Source organism: Stenella coeruleoalba (assembly GCF_951394435.1).
Source record: "Stenella coeruleoalba genome assembly, chromosome: 1".
Classification (NCBI taxonomy): domain Eukaryota; kingdom Metazoa; phylum Chordata; class Mammalia; order Artiodactyla; family Delphinidae; genus Stenella; species Stenella coeruleoalba.
In genome coordinates this window covers 53,126,399-53,145,414 of record NC_137169.1, presented here as the reverse complement: position 1 = coordinate 53,145,414, position 19,016 = coordinate 53,126,399, and the positions used below count along the sequence as shown (strand labels likewise).

General features: G+C 37.0%; 2 protein-coding genes across 7 annotated transcripts in view; one reads left to right on the top strand and one right to left on the bottom strand.

Annotated features, from left to right (window-relative positions):
* DOCK7 (dedicator of cytokinesis 7) overlaps positions 1-4,107 on the top strand; it is a 214,156-nt gene extending 210,049 nt beyond the window's left edge. For 3 of the 5 annotated variants that reach the window (XM_079929008.1, XM_079929011.1, XM_079929010.1), the window contains 2 exons: positions 28-195; positions 3,117-4,106. In XM_079929008.1, the coding sequence (XP_079785134.1) occupies positions 28-195; positions 3,117-3,159 (211 nt within the window). In that variant the 3' untranslated portion in view covers positions 3,160-4,106. Of the gene's footprint in view, positions 1-27; positions 196-3,116 lie in introns of all 5 variants that reach the window. The other 2 variants (XM_079929009.1, XM_079929007.1) reach the window with 1 other exon arrangement.
* A 2,095-nt stretch (positions 4,108-6,202) lies between these two features.
* On the bottom strand, positions 6,203-17,959 carry USP1 (ubiquitin specific peptidase 1). Of its 2 annotated transcripts, XM_079929075.1 has the most exons (10): positions 17,234-17,959; positions 16,512-16,620; positions 14,891-15,129; positions 13,497-13,617; positions 12,841-12,945; positions 12,132-12,292; positions 10,216-10,895; positions 9,388-9,558; positions 8,271-8,472; positions 6,203-7,282 (listed from the first exon to the last, which is right to left on the bottom strand). In XM_079929075.1, the coding sequence occupies exons 3-10, from the start codon at positions 15,058-15,060 to the stop codon at positions 6,547-6,549; spliced, it is 2,346 nt and encodes a 781-aa protein (XP_079785201.1). In that variant the 5' UTR covers positions 15,061-15,129; positions 16,512-16,620; positions 17,234-17,959; the 3' UTR covers positions 6,203-6,546. The 2 variants fall into 2 exon arrangements, with proteins under 2 accessions (XP_079785201.1, XP_079785202.1); XM_079929076.1 differs by lacking the exon at positions 16,512-16,620.
* Positions 17,960-19,016: the final 1,057 nt, after the last annotated feature.

Here is a 19,016-nt window from a genome sequence, read left to right as displayed (position 1 = left end):
CTTTTGATAACACACTGTTTTTCTTAGGTGTGAGGATGCCTTAAGAAAAAATAAGAGCTTAATTGGGCCAGATCAAAAGGAGTATCAAAGGGAACTGGAGAGAAACTATCATCGCCTTAAAGAGGCCCTACAGCCTCTGATAAACAGAAAGATCCCTCAGTTATACAAGGCAGTATTACCTGTTACCTGCCACAGGTATGCTTATTTTTTCTATTACTTTGGATATCTTCAGAAAAATGAAATCTGCTTTAACTATTTAAAAGTGAATTTATTTAACTTTTTTTTTTGAATTTATTTAACTTTTATTAAATGGTTTCAAATATTGTCTTCTGAAACCTAACAAGTTCAACTTATGTAAGCCTTTCATCATCTATACCTGAATCAGCCTACAAGATAAAAGTCAGTTCTTTCTGTAATAAAGAGAATAATAAAGTTGTTTTAAGAACTCATACTAACCAGGAAACCACACATAAGTCTGGCCTCCTAGAACTGTTCCTTTTAATGTCCTGTCACACTTTCTGGTATTTCTATGAGAGAATTTGCTAGAATATACTTGAAGCCAGGTATTCATTTCCTTTATCCCTGACAGTAAATAGTATAGAGTATGTTCTTCTAGATTTGTATTAAAACAGATAACCCCACTGAGTATCAAGACGACTTCACTATTTTTCTTCACTTTCTAATTGTGACAAATAAAATTAGAAGTGGAAGTAACCTGGAATTTTCTACAACTGACCATAATTCTACTTGAGCAGATAATTTAATCTTAGATTTCTCCTCTGTAAAATAATACCTTGAAGAGGTTGTTGTGGAAATTAAATGGCATGTGAAGTTCCAAGGACAGTGCTTATCCAGTGCTTATCCTTTTAACCCCTGAATTCCAGACAGGGCATGTAAACTGCCTTCTTTGCATTTTGAAATCCAAATGTACATACATCTATTGAATTGTTGTGGCACCAGTATTTTACCACACTTTTCTTTGAATTATGGCAGTGAAGCTATTAAATTGTACTTACCTGATCAATTAATATTCGGAAGGTCTCTGAAGTTCCTTATATAAATGGAATGTAAATGCAAAGTATAATATACTACAGAAGAAAGTTTAACTGGCTATTTGATCAAATGAGAATATTCCCTGTTCTTCAGTGATCTAATATTTGTGTACTTCTAGGCCTCTGAAAATGTATACCAAGTGCCTGCTTGGTATGTCTTGTCCCCTACAGGGAGCATGTAGACAGACCATCTACAGGAACAGGAGACGAGGAGGCCTGTTTTAGATCCTTTCTCTGGCAGAATATATTATATTTTGCTTCCACCATCCTTACAGTGATGCAAGACACCCTGGGTGGTTTCCTCTTGAAATTCTTGATGGGAAGCAACTCTAGTTCCCTCCACTTTGGGCTTCCCTTTCAATCTTTTTGGAATTTCTTACTTCTTGCTGCTCTACCCACCTCCGCCAGTCTTACAGTCATTGGTCAGAGGTCCTGGGATGGGGTGCTGGGTCCCTGGAGTAGTCAGGAAGTCTCCTAATGGTAGTCTCACTTCCATCAAATCTCTCCAGCTCCTTTCAATGGACAATATTGTTCCTATCTGAAGGAAGCTTTCCATTACACCATTACCCTGAGTTTTGCCTTCCTCTCTGATGGTTATTCCTCCAAGCTTTAGTTCTTAATATTTGCAGGCAGTTGTTTGAAATTTAGAAAATCCTTTTTCTTGATGAACACTCTTTTAAGACTGCTATTTTCCAAGAAAAAACCAAGCTTCAGGATTCAAAGCTGAACATGATCTCTTTGTACCTGTCCTCTCCTTTCCTGGAGATTGGAAACCTTAAGAGACTATTCACGTTAATGGCAGGAAAGATAAGCAAAACAAACCAGCTTAAGGAAAAAGGAAAATACATTAAGAAGTATTGAAGAATTATCCTCTTCAGTCTTAATTTCTTCAGCACTTAGAAAATAAAATTCCCATAGAACTTGAACTTTTTATTTTGCTGATTTACAAAATCTGGAATATTATTTTGCAGAAAGCTTAGGAAGTTTTAAGATGGTGGTTCTCACGGTATAATCTGGGACCCATGCAACGGGTCCCTCAGACCTTTTCAGGAGGTTCCTGAGTCAAAACAAATTTTCATATTAATGCCAAATATTTTTTTCATGCTCAGTCTCTCATGAGAGTACAGTGGACTTTCCCAGAGACTACGTGCCATGTAAAAGATTGAATGCAGAAGCAGATATTAAGAATCTAGGGGCTTCCCTGGTGGCGCAGTGGTTGAGAGTCCGCCTGCCGATGCAGGGGACACGGGTTCGTGCCCCGGTCCGGGAAGATCCCACATGCCGCGGAGCAGCTGGGCCCGTGAACTCTGGCCACTGGGCCTGCGCGTCCGGTGCCTGTGCTCTGCAACGGGAGAGGCCCGCGTACCAGGAAAAAAAAAAAAAGAATTTAGGCTTTTTAAGCCAGATGTTAAATATGTAAGAATGCCACTCTTCTAAAACTGTTGCAAATTACTTTTAATAAACAGTGCTGTTTACAGTAACATGTGACGGGTTATTTTATAAAATAATTTTAAATGTTCTTAGTTTTAATTTCTAATATGGTAAATATCAATATATAATCCATAAACAAAAGCTTCCTTGGGGGGGTCCTCAATTTTTAAGAGTGTATAAAGGACCTAAATCCCCAAAAATTGAGAACCACTGATTTAAGACTTAGAATTTAATATTTTAAGTAAAACACTTGCATTTTGCCTTTTAATAACCCCAAGTAAATCTTTTCCTTAACTCTCTCCCATTATCCCTTAGTTCTTGTTTAATCATAATATCTAATATATATTTTGGACAAATGAATAAATGATCAATGGACTTGGATAGAGTGGTTACTATAATATACTTCTAATCTATAGAGAACTCTACAAGTTAGAACATATAAGGCAGAGTGTGTAGGATAAGCATGTAACTTGAAGTGTTAAAAGAGCTTTGGTGGCAAAAAAGTTTTAAAGTCAATAAGCTTTTGGTGGCAAAACTTTGAGATAATTGGCAGAAAGAAAGCATGTAAACATATTTTACAGGATTATATAAAAATTGTTTACTTATAACTATATCCTTTCATTTTCTCTCCAGGGATTCCTTCAGTCGAATGAGCCTGCGCAAAATGGATCTCTAATATAAATGCACTTGTTTTATTCATTTGAAAAAAGCCATGTATTCAACATTGAGTGTGAAAAGAATTTAAGAACTTTTGAAAAAGACTTGGGACTTAATTCTGGAAATTATAGCATTAATTTACTCATGGAAGAATGCAGTGGCCAAACAATATCAAATGGCGATCGCTGAAGTTTGAGAATCATGGCTGTGGTTTCTAATGTTCTGGTAATATGCTGTTATCTTTTTTAAGACATTTTAATGACTCAAAGGTACACTTACATTTACCATTATTTATACCATAGCTAATGTTAAATTTATTTACTTTAAGTTTGTATTTTTTAATTTATATTACCATTTATAGATTCGTTTTGGAACCATTTTAAATGTAGTAATTCTTATTTTAAAGGTACTATTAAATATGTGAATGTTTACACTAATTTTACTGAGACTAAAAAAAATTTTTTTACTGACAAAAGCAGAGAATAAGTTAGTTGATTCAAGAAACAGTTCCAAAAATAGCAAAATGAAAATCATAATTGACACTTTATGGGCCCAGATAATAGCCCCAAAATTAAATAAATGAATAAATTAATGGGTAGAAATAAATTATTGATAACTGGTTTGTAAAGTCTTAAAACTGGTTTCTAAGGTATTTTCCATTTAGGCACACAAAAAAGGGATTTAGAATTGCAGAAGAAACTTTACCTGATAACTTCTATCTATAAATAACGATTACATACTGGGATAGCTAATACCAGTGACAGTAGTTTGACTCTCAGCCTTATTATAGTAATGATAGTAGTATAAGCAGACCCGTAGCAACTGAAATGAATGATTCCTGTTTTAAATTAAACAAGACAGTCACTTCATCAGTTTTTAGTATTCTAAACTGGTAAATGAGAAATCTGCTTTAAACTTATCTTACATCCCCATAAAAATAACAGAGAGCTGGTGTTTGATTTTAATCTACCAGCTGAATAAGGTATAGTTATTTTTTGATACTTGTATAGATTTTACAAAGTGTATGTATAAAAGGTAAAATTAGCTGTTAATTAAGAGCTAATTAATTTAAAATTGTAACTTTATGATATGAAAGACTAATGCAGGTTTTTTTCCAACATATATTTCAATTATTTGGCAAGTTTTTCCAAGGAAGTGCATATTAATCATTTCTGGAAGTGTTTGAACATTTTTTCTTTGTGCAGTATTGTAACTTATAGAAAGGTATCACTTGTAATCTACCCCTTTGATCTACTGATCACTTACATGAATCACTTAAGAACTGATCGAATATGGTACCTTCATTCTCCTGAGACCGTAGATGTGATGGCTAATATTCCCCGCTCCAGCCTACCTTTACAACAGGCAGTATTATCTCAGATTCCTCTTATCTACATCAATTCAAAGACCGAATCACAGAAAGGTTTTTCAGGTGAGTCTACAGGTGGACCACAACAGGTGAACTAGGAGTCAGAAAAGCATAACCTCAAAAATATATATTTGGGAACAGAGGATCCAGATGGTCAGTAAGGAAAGGCAGAGTCAAGAACGGAAACTCTTTAAAGCAAACAGAAAAGAAAAGGTAACTTATTTATATACTCTCTCCCTCTTTAGGGTGGGGGTGGGGGGAAGAATATTAAGTAATTCCTAGGTAATTTCTCATAAAGTTACACCTGTGTAAGAGTTTGGATTGTCACCTCAGGGACAATATCAAGAACTTTTTTATATAATTACGATTTAATTATCAGACTAATTGTCTGACGTGAAATCAGAAGAGGATTCCTCTCTTAAAACACTGGTGTAACTGAACATTTCCTTCCTAACTTACCGTGTTCTTCAATTTTCTTAAAACAAACTTTCTCATATCAGAAATCTACACTAGTTCTTAACTAGTATAGTTCTGGGCTGTCTCTTGAGTGTTACAGAAGCCCTAGTTCTATCCTAGAACTTCTCCATCAGAAGCTTATGAGTAGTGTTCAAGGCTGTTTCATTTTAAAAGTTCTGTTAGTGACTCCTACTCCCTCAGCTGCTTATGGTTAGTGTTCAGGGCTGTTCCTTTTTAAAAGTTCCATTAGTGATCCTGAACATAGAAAGTGGCAAGGACTGTGACTTTTTACATCACACCATCTTGTGAAAGAATGTGTAAGACATTAACTGTGTAGTTTATTAGTTGACAGGTACTCTTTCTTATTTGTTGAAGTAGTGTATAACAGTGTTATTCCAAGAGTTACCTATTCTTTGGAATTATATTTCATATTCTTAATATCAAGAATGTCCTTTAACAAGTCATAATCGATCATTTACCAATTTAATATATTTAAAGTGAAAATATGACCAAGTTTTTTGTGTGCCCAAAGCCTCACCTTAAGTTTTCCAGTTTTGGATTCCATAGTTATATGTCTAAAGGGTATCTAGGTATGACAATTTAGATGGACTAAGCACAATTTCTCCTATTTGAAATACAATTTCTTCACCTCCAAATGTCAGAAAGTATTATTAAAGGTAATTATGCATGTTTATTCTCTTCTATGTATATATATGTGTGTATAGTATGTGTATATACACACACTTTTTTAAAAGAGAATCCAGCTATATTTATGGTAAAAAATATGCAAGTAAAAAAATCCTCAAGCATTTGTATACACAGTTGTTAAGCAGTTTAAATTTTATTGACCTCCTGGTTTTTTTAAAAAAGTTAAATTTAAGGTCACACCTCTAAGTTCGATGCATTATATACAGATCGTGCAGAGTATGACTATGAAGAGATACAAATTAGTCCACACTGAAAAAGATTTACTAGGGTACAGAATCATTTTCATAAATACATATAAAATTCTTGTGAAGATAGAAGAGGACTGACTCTTCAGGTTTTCTGAGATGCTTTTCAAAGTGATTGAAGGCACAAAATGTGCACTATTGTGAATACATACACGTGCCTCTAATACAGCCCATCCAAGATCTGGCTTTATGACTTACAAAACTAAATGTACTGAAATGAGATTCTGCTTCTTAGCTGAAAAACCACAGAATCTATAAACATCATGTAGATAAGTACTCCAAAATATGGAGATACAAATACAAGCACTTTATTTGAAAAAGCAAACACAAAAGATAGGTGTAAATTCAAAGTGTTTAAATGCTTCCATTTTGAATAATTCAGTTAAGAACCTATACAAGTTTGTTCCCAGAAGCTAATGCATCAATCACTAGTCTCCACTAAGGAAAATGAATTCTAAAAATTAACATGGATTTCAATAACTCAAAATTTTACTATTTATATAAAAACCCAGAGAAACCAATAATATCCAGTAGCTTCAAAAGATAAGCTAAAAACTTTTTGATGTAATCAATTTACCAATGTTTGTCCAGGTCTGTTTAATATATACACAAGGAAAATACACTCACTCTATAATTTCTTATAAAATAGCAAGTAAGGAGTAGATGTAGGAGATGTAGAAGGGGAAAGAGAATTTAAAAAGTCCTTCTCTTCAGTAACTTTCACTTCAGAATCATCAAAAAGCAACCACTTCCCCTCATACTCCTTTAAGCTTTGCACTACATATGAAATTTTGTTTTCAAAACCACTCATGTTAATGCCTGTTTGGTCATTGGATTCCTTGTTTCTATCAGATTCATGGGTCCCATTAGTATTGTTAGTCTCAGAATTTCTATTTTCAGCAAATGCTGTACTGGCAACTTTATCAGGATTAGATGCTTTGTTGTATAACTCATAATCTGCTTTACTCTTTTGTCCTCCAAGAAGTCCAATAGCTTCTACATTTTTTTTGTTCAAAACTTTACTTGGCTGGGTATTTCCACTGACTCTAATCGACACTTCTTCATCGTCATAGTTTTCGACCACACCCCTTGCTTCCTCCTCATTCAATGGTTCTGGCTTACCTATATCACACATTTGGTCGATCACAAAATTTTCCTTATCTAGTTCTAAACTGTTAAGGTCAGTGACTTTAACAGAAGCAGTATAATGCCCACTACTAATTGTAATGCCACTATGCATCACAACTGCAAATAATCCATAGCTGTCGTTGGTTGGCTTTGTGCTCCATTCTTCTAGTGACAGTTTAAGAGGTGTCAGTAAAGGAGTGTTGATCTTGGAAAGTCCACCACCATAACAATCAAACCTTTGGAAGGGGGGAAAAAAAAGGTTTTCTGGGATTCCACTTCATATATATTCAGTTTTACCCCCAATGTGAAACCAAGTAAGTCTGAATGAACCCTTAATATTTACTGCTCATATGAATAAAACACAAAGTAAAAAACAAGACCCCAATTTTGTATAATACTTACACAAAGAATACTGAAATAAGTACTAATATTCAGGTGCTTCTGTGAAGGATATATGGCACTTCCCCCCTTAATTTTCTTTATTTTCCTAATTTTGTGCAATAAGAAAATAAATGGCATTAAAAAAAAACACTGATCTTCAAAATCCTTTTCCTTTATACTTAGTAAGTCATTTTAATGTGAAGTCTGTCTCTACAACCAAGATTTGGGGACAAAAAATAAAATTGTACTGTAGCAAAGGAAAAAGCCATTGAAAGAAAGGACCCTGTCATCTTCTGGCATAAGAAAATGTGTGGAGAGCTACTGGTAAGCTCTCGTGGTAATTTCAAACAACTGATTAATATAGAAAGGAATAAAATCTACAATGACATGTATACATGTCAGAAAAAGTCAGACTATCTAAAATGTAACTGGCATTTTAATATTTATTATTGCTTTCAGATATTTAAATTTTCAACTACAGAAGAATCTCTCAAATTGTTCAGACTAGTTTTATTTCCTGGCTTACTTACCTTAAAACTAAAATAATTTTGCTTTTTTGCTCACCTCAAAAAAATGTTGATGTATGTATGAAATTTGTTCCCTGCTTTAATCAATTAATTAAAATAATCAAATAAGGAATGAAAATGAAAAATGTGTGAACAAATCATATGCATTCATACCAGAAGGATTTAAACTTGATGCGTTTTTACAGGGAAACTTAAGAAAACAATAAACTTTTCTAAGGCAATATTTGTAAATTACTTCATTTCAGTAGTTTCTATTACACTATTGTACTGTTTCCTTACTATCGTAGCATTTTGAACAAAACTTTAGAATACTCACTCCAAGCCACTAGCAGCAAAGCACTTCAAATGAATAGTTATAACTTCAGGCATTTTGTCAAACAAAAGACTTCGTTCAGCTTCAGTATAATGATGGCAATTTTCACAGAAATATTTATCTTCTCCTACAATCCTCTCCACTGAAGCAAACTGTGAAATTGCCCATCTCAGGGTCTTCATTTCTGTTTTTGGCTCTGGAGAAACTACACAAGAGAATCCTGTCACTCACAAATGAAAAATCTCTCAGAAATTAAAAACTTAAGCCACAAATTTTTATGTTCAGAATTAGCATACAATTTTAATTGACTAATCCTCCCCAAATAATAACTAAAGAGATTTCTTTTTTTTAGTTTCACAAACTTGTAAGTTCATCGACAGTGCACATACCTCTAAATATTTATATCTGGTCAGCCAAAAAATATTGAGGTCACGGACAGCAAAATCAATATAAGCCCTACCCTCTGACTCCATGTGAGAAAGACTTTATATTTAATAGTCAATTTACATTATCTGAACAAGTAAACCAGTCTCATGATCACTTCCCATGGCATTATTACACTTTTTGTGGTTCATACAAGAAAAAACACTGGCTCAAATATGGTGTTAACAAAAATATCCTCAGTAGCTCTGAGATTCAGGTACCCAAAAATTAACTTGGTAAAGCATTTCATTTTCCCATTATAACATACTCTACACATCAAAATAAAGATGCCAGGGCTTCCCTGGTGGCGCAGTGGTTCAGAGTCCGCCTGCCGATGCAGGGGACATGGGTTCGTGCTCCAGTCCAGGAGGATCCCACATGCCGCGGAGCGGCTGGGCCCGTGAGCCATGGCCGCTGAGCCTGCGTGTCCGGAGCCTGTGCTCCGCAAAGGGAGTGGCCACAACAGTGAGAGGCCCACGTACCGCAAAAAAAATTAAAAGTAAAAAAATAACGATGCCAGAATTTTCCAAATGCTAATAACTATTGACAAGTGTAGCTATACAGGCAGAAAGATTTTATTATACCAAAGACATAAAAGTTTTTTCTTAATAACTATACAAGCTACTTATTAGACTCTGTTTTGTTGAGGAAAACTCTAATTATTCCATAGTCCATGCAAGCCTCCAATTTTGCTTACTTTCAGAACTCTCCTCTACTTTGGAAAGCTCATCTTCTTGCACTGGTACACTGATGTCTTGAAAATCTTCTCTTCTTTCTGTTAAACTTTCACATTCTAAGCAACGAGTCCTTAATACCAGCTGACCTTGAAATAATTTCTCCACTAGCTCAAAACCAATTTGCTCTGCACCTAAAACAAAAAGAGGAAAACACAAATCTATACAGACGAATTTTTCAGTACAGCCCAAATAACCATTATTCCATTTAAAGTATATCATGGCTAAAAGGCTGATTTTCATATCTCAAACTTGTTTATTGGCATTAAGAGGTGACTTATTCATGAAATATAAACTCCCTGTAAAGATAATTTTGAATATTAATTACTGTTATCTCTAAAAAAAAGACAGTTTCAACACATGTGTGTCTTCTTAACTCCCTTCCTAAAGATACCCCAAAGGATGAAATTTAGTCATGTAAGTTCTACAAATTTTCCCTGAGATCTGTGTGAACCTAAGCAGAAATCCAGTATGGTATAACTATTTAGCAAATGCAATTTTTCATGAGTTTATGTCAAATACTGTATATATAAAGGGGTAAAATATTCTCTTGCCATTAAGATGAACTCTCCTAGTTTATAAACATAAATTACTATTACCTTAAAATTAGTGAGATTTATACACACAAAAAATACATGTAAGTGTAGTGCTTGAAACGCCAGTTCACATTGTGTTAAATTTCTCTTAAAACTTTAGCCAGATAGTATACTGTATATGGATCTAAGAAGAGAAAATTCAATTCTGCAGCTGTTAATCCTACCTATCAATGTCCAAGAATAAATTATACTGACCTTTGTTTATGGGCTTAACTTCATTAGCAGGCATAACATTATTCCCTGGAGATTCAAGTCCACAACCATTAGCTGTATTATCATTCTCATACTTCCCCAAGTCCTCTTCAAGATCATATTCATTTTCTTTACATTGTCCTTTGGATTCTTGGTTTGTTGTTATTTTACCCAGACTACAGAATTTAGAAATAATGCTGGGTTGCTTAGCTGCAGACTTTAACCAGTTTATTTTAACTCTTGATTTCTTTTGTGAGGGTCTTGCACTCTCATTTTCAGAAATGTACTTGGGGATTATTTTAGCAGGAATATCTAATGAATCAACTGTAGCTTTTCTTTTTGATCTGGTTTGTCTCTGGTTTTCTTCCAAAGACTGGTGTTCCTTAGAGACTTTAACTTTTTTCTTCATGTTACCAAATTCAGTGTCAGTTTTTCTTTTCCCATTTACTTTTGGCAATTTTTCTTTATAGTCTTCACAATGCCTCATACTGTCCATCTCCATGCTGTTATTACCACTCATTTCCTCTTTCTGATGTTTTTCTTCTACCTTAGTAGATAACTCTGCCACATTTTTTACTTCTTTTTTTAGGAGTTGGCATGTTTCTTGAATGTTTCCCAAAATACACTGTAATACTTCCTGTGCATCATGCTGTAGATATCCTTCATACATAGGGTTGAGTTCCCTATAAATAAAAATTTCCATTTCATCTATTCCAGTTTTGAAGATATAATACCAAAACAAAAACCACCTCTCCATACAGAAATGAATTCATTTATGGGGATATCATAAATTATTTGAAAGTCCAAAAACATTTAATTCAGCTACTAATTTGAAACTCCTTACCTAAACGTGTAACTAAAAACAAACTTAACCTGATTTTCATTATCATAAATACTCTGATCTTATAAATATTATTGTTAATAGCTAATACGTATACAGTATTTACTGTGTACCATGCTTTATGCAAAATGCCATATATATATAATTTTTTTTTGGCCTTGCCACATGGCATGTGGGATCTTACTTCTCCGACCAGGGATCGAAGCCCAGCCCTCAACAGTGAAAGCACAGAGTCTTAACCACTGGACTACCAGGGAATTCCCTCAAAATACTTTTTATATTATTTGTATAATTCTCACAATAACCTTATGAGGTAAGTACCATATCACCACTATTTACAGATAACTTGCTCAAGGTCACAGAGATGCAGAAGTCAGGATTCAAACCTGCTCCTAGACACCACGCTACACTGCCTCTTAACAAATGTATGGCAATGTGTTACATCTAGGTCTATTCCTAACCTAAACGATTAAATAATTTTTTAAAGACTTAAACCCTGTAGTATTTTGGATAAGGCTATTCTGTATATAGGATAAAGTTTCATTTTTTAAGATAATACTACAAAGAAATCTAATCCAGTTAACTAATATGTCTCTTCTAAGTACATACAACAAAAATAGAATACTTGGAATTTACAGTTCTTTTATATAACGTATTTTGAATATAGACCTATAATTCCTATCTGAAATCCTTAGGACCAAATGTGTTTGGTAATTCAGGAATTTTCAGATTAAAAAAGAATCTGGCACATAGGTAAAATATGTATCACCAACATATTAGGGGCAGTATCCCATAATTACACACATTACTACTTCTACAGAAAAGAGTATGAATATTCACATTGCAGATAAATATGAATAAAGACTATAAACAGCCTCACACAAATTCAGATTTAATGAATTTAGTACCAACTGTGAGAAAAAATTTCCAGTCTTTGGAGCCTCTGGGATATTAAGCACTGTAGATCTGTAGTGTCTATTTTCCTTGGCCTTTATTCCCCCCATTTGTTCACATGTCACTCTCCTCCAAAGAGAGAATGAGCTAAACTGGAATCCTAAAATTATATAATAGACTATACCTGAGTGTGTTAAGTAGTCGCCTTGGCTGAGTAGCAAGTTCATCAGTATATTTCTCTGGATTTAAGAGAAAACTAGCCTGAAGCTGTTCGACTGAAATGATCAAGGACTGTAAGCTGCATATTAGTTCATAACTTGCTGAAGAATCTTCTTTGCAACTTCCCTGTCAAGAAACACATGAACATTTTAATTTTTGAACAAATTAAGTACCTTCCCCCTTCTTTTTCTCACTAGACAACACTAGCTTTTCTAAATCTAATTTCTAACACTAATTTTCTGGAGGTATACAAAATAAACTTAAAAAAATTTTAAGCATATTTTTGGTTACTTTCTATTATGTGGGTTATAATGGTTTTCTAATTACGTAAGTCAAAGGTTTCTTTAAATTTATTTAAATAGTAAAAGTGAGTCAACTTGAAAACAGCAGATAAATAACGGGGTAAAAGGGTACGATATGTTGTGACAGTGGTGTGTGTGACAATGTTTACTGGTAAACAGTAAATTAGAGGACTGGAGAAAACACTATAAAAGGGGGTAATCAAGTTAGCTACTTACCCCACAAGAATGAAAAATAATTGCCAATGAAAAATTTAATTCTCAGATGTAATTTGTTAAGAGAAATAATCTTTGTCATTCTCCTCCCAAATCCTCTCTGTATTTATTACTTTTTCATTTCTAAGCAAGTGAATTTCCATTAATTTTATTTTTTACCTTATCTTTTGGACTGGCTTCATCTTTTAGGGCTTCTTTCTTCCTTGAAATAATATTAAATAAGTGCTTCACTCCAGATTTAAAACCAGGACAAAAATATAATACCTATAAAGTGAGATTGTCTTAAGTATTTACTGAACAAACAATATACCTAAAATCATTAAAACACTATCATGCTTTTTGTAGAGTATATTCATATGTGCATTACTTAAAATTCTGAGATTAAGATGTGTGTCAAAAATTGTTCTCTATTTCATTACAGTAGCCTGCTATCTTCCCTCAGTGCAACAAAGCACTGAGCCTGATCAGATACAACACAAAACAGATATAGTTCCAAGGGTTACAATACATATCACCGTAGAATCAGGAATCGGACAGAAAAACTTAAAGTTTGGTATCTTCAATTTAATCAACATCTACTCAATTTTGCTATCCCAATTTTATTTAATATATCATTTTCTCTTATCTCAACGGAAATTTGTAATGTGCAATTTAGAATCATGATTATTTTACTCCATTCTGGTTTATTTACAAAGACAAAGACAGTATTATGGACAACCGAAATCCTCCAATAACCTGAATTCTCAGAAAATATTAAGTGTTACATCATTCTTTGCCTACTAAAGTTTTATTATATAGAAAAATTGTCAACTTACCTGAAGTATACTATTAAGATAACAAGTATTGCCGAGATTATTCAGTCCCACAAACGGTAACAAGTTTTCTCTCTTCTCACAGTTGACAGGTGAGGACTGTGCTGCAGGAACAACTTGATCACTATTAAGTACAAAAAAGAGAAAGGGATAAGGAAGTAGAATTCAAGTGGAAGTATTACTTCCCTAGATTTAGTCTTTTCCCAAAAGTTGTATGATCCGAAAAGTATATGGATTTTATTCAGATGGCATTTTAAGACAATTAATCTGTACAGGTGCAAAAACTGCTATACACCCAGAATAAAAGTTTTACAAGCACTTTAAAAATATTACACTCAACAAGCTTCAAAACAATTCCATTAAAGGACTGTTAATCCCATTTTACAGAGCAGAAAGTTGCAGAATTGGTACTATGGTTTGTTAAGCCAACAGGACATTTTAATCAAGTAGTTTAACTCTGAATAGAAACCTGGGAATAACCTGAATATGACAATATTTGGGAGAGGCTGCACTATCTAAGTCAGATTCTGTTCACAAAAGATTAAGAGGAAACAGAGTCTATGAAGATACTTATACAGCTGCTCCTCACTTAAACATGAATTGGTCAAGTTTATAACTCTTTTACCTCAGTTTAACAAACAGTCCTCACAGCATTTTTATTTATTTTACAGCTGCTAGGTATAACTCTAATACCTCAAGGTATTTATAGGCAGGAATGCTGGTAAGCAAAAGGTTCTCACACAATCTCCTAAACTGATTATTAGTAAATATTAGGAAATTATACAGGGGAGCAAATCTACATTAGTCATATAGCAGAGTGCCTATGTGCTGAATACGGAGCAAGTATAGACTCCAACTAAAGCAACTATTGGTGGAGTAAAGCATTCCATTTTGTTCTGATTTCTTTTCAGTCACTGAAGGATTTATTTGTATCAAAAGCATTTCTTATTTTTAAGTTTATTTTAAATAATAATTTGCAATTGTACACCAACAGGTTTGAGAATTCATATACTAGGTATGACTACAAAGACAAAGTTTATGTCAGGTAACTGTCCCCCATGAATTTCCTTACCCTTACATAAAGTGTGTTGCACTAAAATCAAATTTAAATTGAAAAATAATTTTAGTCAATTAGTATTTCTCGAAGTTAGCCTAATCGGCTAAGCACAATTTAAATGAGTTATAATGTGAACTGTGATGTGATCCCTGTGGGGAACCACCAGTTTTATCCTGTTTCTACTATTACACACTGCTAGACTTGTCTCCCTAATGTGTGCTTTTTTATCTCCCGCTATGGACTATCAGGTCAGAATGACTGCAGATATCAATCCAAGTTCACTGCTTTTTCACTGATGCGGAATCTTAAAAAGTACAGAAATATACTGAAAATAACATACATTTCAGATCCTCTATATTCAGAAGTTTTTTCTTCATTTTCTTGAGAGTCTGTGAAATCCAAGGCTCTCTTGGTTTCCTTTTTCTGAAAAAACTTCAAGGAAAGTCTGTTTTTTTTTGATGGACTACCTCTTGAAAGCCCATTACTTTCACTAGGTATGACACCGGGCATTTTCTCTTCAAATCCCAAGGAGTTGACAAGAATTAATTTATACAGGGACCTTGTAATCACCAATCATATCTGTTAATCAGAGAAAAGATTATTAGTTTTCAGTTATCGGCTGTAGGCAATAAAATCATTTCTGAAAACAAATTTACCAAGGAATGGTATTAATTAGAACTTTGTATTTGAAAATCTAATGCCTGCCAATAACAGGCAGTCAATGTTTTATTGCTTATATGAAGGAGTTGCCATTTGTCCTTAACTTTCTCAAACAACAAAAAAAAAGACACTGAACTTTTACTAGCCTGCTATTAGATTAAGGGTCACATCACAAAATACCCCATTTTAGTAGTAGACCCCATTTTACTGGTAGTAGTAGTAGTAATGGTAAAGTAGTATCAAGGGGTAAAAACTTTATTATTAGTTCATTCAGGAAACACTGAGCAACTATCATCTCTAATTCTTAAGTACAAGGTGGGAAACAGAGGGATGAATGGGAAATCCAAGGAGTGCTAGAAGTGACTGAGTTCTCCTTCCAATGTCTTTTCTAGTTATACAAAATAAAGTCTATTTAAAGTATAATCTGCATACAAGGAAAGGCCTAGATCTAGTGTTAAGTTTACACCTAAAAACTTGTGTGAAAAGTAATAAGCTATACGCAAAGTTGGGATAATGGTGTAAAAAATTGCTGCACTTTGTGTATATCAAATTCTTATGCACTAGAAACCAAAATATACTGACTTTCCAAACTTCTTTTAACTATAGAATTTTTTAAGATACTGCTTTAATTAGGAAAGAAGAAAAGTTTGCCTTGTGCAAACTTTCTTCCCTGTTTTAAAATAAAACTTTTGGACTAAAAAAAAAAATGGCTCTATCTGTGGTAGTTATTTTACACTTTAGTCCTATTTTTCATTAGGAAGATACTACTATCTGACTCGAGTATTACCAGAAAATCACCTAAGAGTCCAAAAACTCAGCAATGACTTTAAAATAGAATATAGGTAGAGACTAACAGGACGAACTAAATTTCATCCTTAAGCATAAGCGAAAACCTGGCTGCCTCTGAACTGGGAATTCACAACACTGACAGACACGGCAGTGAAACCACCTTTTTGAGACAACTCAGGAATAACTAGAAAGCCGACCAATTTCCCCATCCCCCCTCCAACTCAATTTACTCTCCTGGCCACTAATGCTACTGATGAAATGCTATCACGAATGATAAACCAGCCTGCACTGAAGTGTCAGCGATCTCTAGGCATTAGCGATTTTTGTAAAAGGTTTTTCCTTGGGAGCCAATTCTAATAAATGATGGAAACTGGATTCTCTAACAGAGTAACCGGACTTAAATAAATATATAAAAAAAAACAATGACCAAGCAGCTGAAATAACATTATCAATCCTAATCAATAAACCACCCCTCCGGGCTCCTCAAAGCAATGATTAAACATTAACATTACCTAGAATATAACATTTTACCAGGTGCCGTATCTTCTGCTATACCATTTCTTGCTCCTGGCTGTCCTTATCATTGGGGGTTGTTACATCAAAAATGTTTCTCCCGTAACTCTAAATCAAGTTTCGCAGAAAAAACAATAGAACATTAAATGTTCTTGACAAATGACAGTGTGAACACTAAGTCTCATTAGTTTCAAGTTTTTTCCTCTGTAAGATGGGACGACGACTCAATCCCAACTTCACGAAAAATGTAAAACAAGAATAATATCCTCGACAAAGGTTTAAGACACGTGCCGTTCTAAATACTTGTAGAAAAAGTAAGTTAAACTGCTCGGTAAAATTTAGCAATCACCGACACAGAACAACGTGAGCGCAAACATTTCTTCTCCTTATCCCGCAAACTCTAGGAACGAAAAAGAAAGTGAGAAGATGACGGGACGGTGATGATGCCCGTGCCCGTCAAACGCGGCACCGGCCGGGCGGGCGGCGTCTTTAAGCAGAACCACAGATCTCGGAGTTGGCCTATTTACTCCCAGCCCGCACCTGCCTTGAGTCCCCAGTGGCGGCGGGAGGGGGCGCCGCCCGCTGCGCGGACGGCTTGGCTGGCAGCTGGGCGGGGGCGCAGCACCGAGGGAGCCGGGGTCCTCCCCGCGGCCCCCTCGGACTCCTGCCGAACTTGCCGCGGCGCCCAGACACCGGCCCCTCCTCCACGGGCCCTCCTTACCTGGTCATGGCCCAGAGCGAGGTCCGCGGCGGTGACGCCGACGAGTCTAACCGGGCTGAGGGCGGGTACGACAGGTGAGCCCCTGCCCCGAGCCTGCGGGGGCCCACGACCCACGGAAAAGCTGGCCGGATCGCCCTCCCCGCAGGGGAGTGACCATTCGCTCTCAAGAGCGGGAACCCGGGCTGCCGCTCGGTCCTGCCTGGCGCCGGCACCGACTACATCCCCGAAGCGGCGCCCAACCGCGCCCGCCCCCGTCCCCGCCCCGGGACGGCAAGGAGCGCCAGAAGCGGCTCCGCTCGCCCGGCACCCGAACCGCTGGGGTCTTTCTCACTCCACCGCCGACGGGAACTTGGCGCGTTTTCCTCAGTCTCAGGACCCTTGTGTTTTAGCCTCCGCCCGCGCCAGCGCTGCGATTGGAGGTGGCGTCCTACGAAAGTGCCGGTTCTAGTCTCCAGGCTGCAGAGACGCGAAAGGCTAGAGCCACCTCACGACCGCCACTAGCCCTCCTGGCACGCACGGGCTCCGGAACCAGCCGGAACGGTAGTTGCCCCAAGCTGGTAACGGATTCTGCAATTTCAAACAGCGCAGGCAGCGTCACGGGCAGCTCACGCGGGTCCTCGCTGAGGGCGCGCGCTAGAAGCTAGAGGCCTGGCTGGCGGGCTCGAGCCTCGCATCCTTTTTTTTTTTAACCATTCGTGCGCGAGAGTTGAGGAGGTAGCGTACGGGTCGGGAGACGGGACAGAGAGATGGGACGGGCTTCTTGCTCGGGAAGTTACCGCCAGGTGCTCAAATCCACCAATCCGTGATGAACAATCCCCAATCCTGCCCCCCGCAGCCCAGGAGGAGCCAATCAGAAGTACCTAGACAAAAAACCCACCTGAAAGGCAGTCCAGCCAATACCAAAAAGAAGAGAGGACGGCTCCAGCCAATCATTGTTGGACATACAGAGTGTTCCTCAGGCGCGTTTCCCCTCTTTCCGCTCTCATTGGCGCTCGAGTGCGCGCTTTCGCTGCCGACTGTTAAGTCTCGCTCTGCGTTTTGTGAATCCTCGAAGGTAGGACGCCAGCGAGGGTGCGGTTTCCGGAGCGAGGCCTTCACAATAAGTCCCGCCCCCGTTTCATGCGTACACACTCGGGCGGGGTTACCCGGGAGTTAGTTTCGGAAAATGGCAGACCGCTTTGCTTGCTCCTCTGCGCTTGAGCTTTCTGTACCGAATCGCAGCCTCAGCCCCCAGGCCATCCAGTAAAAAGAAGCACCGCCATAGATAACAGTCAACTCTCAACCGAATGCTGCGGAGCTGAGGCTCCCTCCTCAGCCCCTCCACGCCTCATTTTCTCGCGTTTACCCCTTCCCCTTCCCGACCGGACAAGGAAATGAAAGAGCATTCTTGGCCCAGCTCTGGCTGGGGGAGCTGCAAGGGGTTCCTGTATGAGCCCTTGCTAACGGGCTCAAAAACGGCGAGGCAGGCCTCACCTGGTTTCTGCTTCCGTCTGTTGTATACCTACCTCGGTGAGGTGACCTCACAAAGCATAGGTGGCAGTGAAGCACGATAAGTTCAGTCCAAATTCATTTAACCAAGCGTGTTTTGAGGTGCCTAGTGTGTGCCAGGCATTCCCTGCTCCATAGCGGCTTGACATGAGTGACAGGGAGAGGAAATAAGGAGTATGCTCTTTTAGGTACGTAGTCTTGACATTTGAGTAGAGAGCTGAATGAAAGTGCAGCCAGCCTTGGAGGAATCAGGAAGAACGGTCCAGACAGGGAGAAGAGCAAAAGCTACCGAAGT